This window comes from Embiotoca jacksoni, unplaced genomic scaffold, assembly GCF_022577435.1.
Source record: "Embiotoca jacksoni isolate LCO1_2020_lvr unplaced genomic scaffold, fEmbJac1.0.p SCAF_2, whole genome shotgun sequence".
Lineage (NCBI taxonomy): Eukaryota > Metazoa > Chordata > Actinopteri > Embiotocidae > Embiotoca > Embiotoca jacksoni.
The window spans coordinates 9,980,191-9,985,585 of record NW_027185340.1 but is presented as its reverse complement, the minus strand read 5'-3'; the positions used below and the strand labels follow the sequence as shown (position 1 = coordinate 9,985,585).

Sequence of the window (5,395 nt, the reverse complement as noted above, 5' to 3'; positions counted from 1 at the left end):
CGTTCAAACTCTGCTGCAGTGCAGGAAGTGCAGCGCATTTATTCAATTTTATGGGTGGTGATCTCTGGACTCGAGTTCAGGCGCTGCCCATAACCTCCACGAGTTCAGGCTCTCTGGTCTCCGCCTACAGCCTCCGTGTCTTCAGTGCTCTGTTAGTCCTGGTGTCTGACTGACTGAACGTCGTCACCAGACAAGACATCAGACATTCAGCAAGATGAGTTTTCTTGGAGGCCACAGGTAAATTCAGTTTCACCTGCACATTCAAACCTCTGTTCAAAGCGTTCAACAGGAACAACACTGAAACCGAAGTACATGTTTCTTCAGTTTGATGTGATCTGACAGGACGAGTCGTGACTGTACGAGATGGTTCAGTATTTTATGTAACCGTAATGTTTCCTTTTTACCTCAGAAATCCTCGTCGAGAACAAAACCTACAGGAGCCGAGGCGAGACGACGAAAGGCAAGTTAATTTGTACAACACGTTTCAGCAGCGAAGCAAGTCAGAGTGCTTTATAAGACCCATTAAAAGCTGAAGTAAGCATTCACGGTCTCCTATGTGATGTCTTTTACGAGATATCAGAAAGCTGCTGTCACTTCACTGGTTTCACAGATGAACAGATTACATGGATCAGACTGTGTTCAGCTGCACTTCGACTCTTCAAATCATTTTACACTTTTAAATCGGTTCCAGAGTTATATTTTCTTAAATTCACCTTTTTTATGAAATAGATACACAGGAGGAGATTTGTGGCTTGCAAGATGTTTAAAGGTCATCATTTTGGGAAATGGCTCACGGAGACATCAGTTTACAGAAAAGTGATAGGAGGAAGTCCGAATGTGTCTCTGTGTTATATGAACAAAATGAACTGGGACATGGATGTGTTTGTACGTCTGAACATACCAGTAATGCACCTGACTGGCAGTTTAGAAAAGCTCTGAATGTTCAACAGTGATTTCAATCATTCATCTGTTTCATCACAGTAACTTCTGCACAATGTTTTTAACAATTGGGATGAAATGGAAGAAAAATTCGGCCAACAACTTCAAATGGCAAGGTAAACTATTTGACTATGACACTCAGACCAGCCATCTTATTGTAAGCACACTGCATGAAGTCTTCCGGCTCAACCAGTGAGTTTTATTATTGTTGGGAGTGTTTGTAGATATTTATTGAACTTGTTCAGCAAGAACTTTTTACGTGCTGCATTGTTTTTGTTCAGATCTGCTGTGGATAAGGAAGAGGAAAACCTGGAATTAGTCAAAAAGAGGTAAAGATCACATTTACTGTCCAAACTGCCTCCAAATAATGAAACGTGTAATCAGGTTTTCTTAAGTCATCCAGTTTCGTCTTTTTTTATGCAGCGAGGGAGGATAGCTATCTGATCACATCAAATATATTTTTATGGTTTAAGAAAGACAAATGTGTAACTTCAGCTACCAGAAGGACCCATTGGTTTCTATCCATTCTAAATTGTGGACAGACACATTTACACAATCATCCATCTGATAATGTTCACAGGATCAGTGATTTAATTACCAATTTTTGGTCTGAAGTGTTAACCTAGTCTTATTTATGTTGTTTTTTGTTTCACAGACTGGATGAGATGGAAGCATTTTACAAAGTGCAACTTCAAAAGGCGGGGTAATTATATTTCCTTAAATAGTTAGCAACCACATGAAACGGGTATAAATCAACTAAAGCTCAACAAGCAAAGTGTGGACACGGAAAGACCTGGATTAATAAAATGCAGCCCAACATTGTGTTATTTCAACTGCATTTTCAAAAAAGTTGGTTTAAAATGTAAATATAAACAGAATGTTTTGATTTGTAATTCACAAGAACTCGTATTTAACTAAAACAAAAAGACCAAAGACAACACAAAATTTTGATACTGAGAAATTGTATTGTTTTATCCAAAATATCTGCTTATTTTGAATTTGATAGCAAGGGGTTCACCACTCTGTGAAAGACTGTGTGGGAAAATAGTGCAACAATCTCAGAATAATGTTCCTCAACGTTAAACTACAAAGAATTAGTGGATTTCATCATCTACGGTTCATAATATCATTAAAACATTCAGAGAATCTGGAGAAATCTCTGAACACAAGGGACAAGGCTGAAAACCAATATTGGAGGGTGGTGATCTTCGGGCCCTCAGGCAGCACTGCATTAAAAACAGACACTCTTCTGGAGTGGAAATCACTGCATGGGCTCAGGAACACTTCTGAAACCCATAGTCTGTGAACAGAGTTCATCGCTGCATCCACAAATACAGGTTAAAACTTTCCAAAGAAGAAACCATAGAAACATGATCCAAAATACCGCCGCCTTCTCTGGACCCGAGATCAGATAGATAGATAGATAGATAGATAGATAGATAGATAGATAGATAGATAGATAGATAGATAGATAGATACATAGATAGATAGATAGGTAGGTAGGTAGGTAGGTAGGTAGGTAGGTAGGTAGGTAGGTACTTACTTACTTTATTAATCCCTCAAGGGGAAATTTTGTCGTTACAGCAGCGGTATGTACAGGGCAAGTTTAAATTTAAGATGGATTGACGTCTGGTGGATCACAATCTGAGATTCTTTTTGGAAATCATGGATGCTGCATCCTCCAGCTTAAAGAGGAGAGGGACCATCCAGCTTCTTATCAGCACTCAGTTCAAAAGCCAGCATCTATGATGGTACAGGGATGCATTGGTGCACATGGCATGGGTAGCTTGCACATCTGGATGGAAGTATTAATGCTGAATGATATATTCAGATTCTGGAGCAACATATGCTGCCTTCCAGACAACGTCTCTTTCAGGGAAGGTCTTGTTTATTTCAGCAGAACAACGTCCAACCACGTATTCCAACAGCATGGCTCTGTAGTAGAAGAGTCTGCTGATAACCTGGTCTCCTGTAGTCCAGACCTGTCACCCATTGAAAACATCTGGAGCATCAGGACATGAAAAATACCACAAAGGAAACGCTGAATTGTTGAGCAGCTGAAATCCTGTATCAGGCAGGAATGGGACCACATTTCACTTTCAAAACTCCAGAAACTGGTCTCCTCAGTTCCCAAGCGTTTACAGAGTTTTGTTAAAAGAAGAGGTGATAAAAATAGTGGTGAACATGATCCTGTCCAACTTTTTAGAATCGTCTGTCTCACTCACCTTTTTTTGTATTTTTAAACAGTTTGGCTGAGATGGAAAAATTTTACAAACAAAAACTTCAAAAGGAAAGGTAAATATATTTAAGAAAATACTTTTCAAGACACATTAAACAGGTTTTCAATCCACAGTAGCTTGATATACTCAGTGCTGACACAATGACACCTGGACAATTTAATGCAATCTAAAAACTGTGCCGTAACTTTGACCTCCACAAAACCTGTTTTATTAAAGCTGTGATTTACTTTCTGATCTTTCACTAAGCTGGATCTGTTACTAACATTCCCACCAAACCGAAAGACGTGTCTTTGTTCCAAACATCATGGAGGGAGCTGTATTTCTAGAAAAAGTTCAGGAAATTATTCAGTTTTGTGCAACAACAGCATTCTTACACGCAGCATTATTTCCTCCGCAGATCGGCTCTGAAAGACAAAGTCGAAGAACTGAAATCATTCAAAGACAGGTAGACAACATGCAGCGAGTGCAGCGAATGTTGCCTCACAGACTTCCAGTGTTTTCTTTTAGAAGTAGGAGGAATCTCTTTTTACACAGTTATCAAATCAAATGCTACCTTTTACTTTCACAGAATGGCCGGGGAGGTCGCTCTTCCAATAAAGACAGGAAACTCTGAGAGTATGAACAGCCCAGTCATTGAAACCAGACTTAAAGAGATGTACGAAGAGCTGTGGCAGGAGTGGCCGAAGATCAAACCTTTAGCAGAATCAGAATGTCCTGATGTAGACAGGGTCACACGACATATTCAGGTACGTATTTTCTTATGCCGAGACTCCTCAGTAGCACCGACTTCATTCTTCTCCAACCCCTCTAATGTTCAACTGAAGTCACGGTTTATCTTGTCTGATATTTGGTTTACACTGATGACCGTAGGATAAGTTTCGACAGGCAGCAGCGAAAATGAAGGAAAAGATGAAGCTGATAGCGACAGTGTTTGAACTGGAAGAACAAATCACTGGACCAACATCTCAGAAGGTACTGGACCAGAACACTTTCAGTACTGCAGCTTCTGCTCCACGGATCACTGAGACGTTTCCTTTGTTCCAGGTTACACAGTACAGACGACTGACAGTCCAGAACCTGCAGCTGGTTCTGTACCACAGCAGGAGGGGCGATGCTGCTCAGGTTCGTTGTAGGATGTTAACCTGTTCTTGCGTTAAAATCAATCCTGTTTTACATGTAAAGGTGAATTATTTGTCCTCCACAGACTGAACATGAAGATGACAAAACACTGCAGTGTTTCCTCTCTCGATGCTACTGGTTGGCCGGCTTGATGGCTTTAAACAATCCTCCTCTTCAACCGGACTGGGAGAGTCACCGTCCTGGGATGGGCTGTTGGAACATTTTCCCACGAAACCTCAGAGCTGCTTCTGCCCTGTAGAGGAAGAATATTCACGGATCACAAACTGCAAAGTTGATTTTCTGTATTTTTCAGTTGTGAATTAGATTTACAGCACTTTATTTTTTTAGTTTTCAGCTCTGATGATGTGAATCAAACGCTGAAGTATTTCCAGTTTTAATTCAACAGTTGCTTCAGCCTGAAAGAAATAATGGATCTCATCATTTACTGCTGAAGTATTGATGAACTTGATTCAGATATTTGTTCTTAAAACCACATTAAATAAATTTCATTTATAATGAAGAATTCTCTCGCTCCTTTTATCAATGCTTCAGTTTAACTTTTTAAAATCCTGTTTTTGAAAACTCCTCATAGTGGCTTTGATTCAGCTTTTGTAGTTTCAGGTTGTGATGCTCTTGTCAAAAATGTAAAAAAAATACTTTAACATTTTTTTTTTTTTTTTTTTTTTTAATGATATCAATAAGCTCAGTTTCACAAGTCTCACTCTTCTTACAACCCCCATTCAGGATAGCTTTGTGGTTTCACTTGAAGCTGCGTGGTGAAGGGTTGTGCCTGGCGCATCACAGTGGTGCTTTATACTATATTATTATTATATATATATCATATTGTTAACAATAATAATAATAATAATATTTCATGCTGAAGTAATTTTACTTTATTAAAGTATCCGAGTACTTCCGCTCCGACCGACTGTTCCGTCAGTGAAACACTGATCGATGAAGTGATGACGTGCAGGAGGACTACATCTCCCAGAGTTCCTCTCGGCTCGGTGCTCCAGGGTGGACCTGTGTGAGGTGGGTGTGTTCATTCAGCCTCACAGGAGACACACTGACCGCTCATCGGATCCATCCAGCGGCGG

General features: G+C 39.9%; 1 protein-coding gene across 1 annotated transcript; it reads left to right on the top strand.

Moving 5' to 3' along the window:
• Positions 1 to 985: 985 nt before the first annotated feature.
• On the top strand, positions 986 to 4,781 carry LOC138201196 (uncharacterized). Its single transcript, XM_069154443.1, has 8 exons — positions 986 to 1,268; positions 1,595 to 1,642; positions 3,187 to 3,234; positions 3,577 to 3,624; positions 3,748 to 3,925; positions 4,050 to 4,151; positions 4,224 to 4,301; positions 4,384 to 4,781. The coding sequence occupies exons 2-8, from the start codon at positions 1,605 to 1,607 to the stop codon at positions 4,555 to 4,557; spliced, it is 666 nt and encodes a 221-aa protein (XP_069010544.1). The 5' UTR covers positions 986 to 1,268; positions 1,595 to 1,604; the 3' UTR covers positions 4,558 to 4,781.
• Positions 4,782 to 5,395: the final 614 nt, after the last annotated feature.

Excerpts from the sequence above, each read along its gene's own strand:
- LOC138201196 (XM_069154443.1), top strand. The coding sequence starts at position 1,605 with ATGGAAGCATTTTACAAAGTGCAACTTCAAAAGGCGGG. Across the intron at positions 1,643-3,186 it reads GTGCAACTTCAAAAGGCGGG|TTTGGCTGAGATGGAAAAAT; the intron begins GTAATTATATTT and ends ATTTTTAAACAG. Across the intron at positions 3,235-3,576 it reads CAAAAACTTCAAAAGGAAAG|ATCGGCTCTGAAAGACAAAG; the intron begins GTAAATATATTT and ends TTTCCTCCGCAG.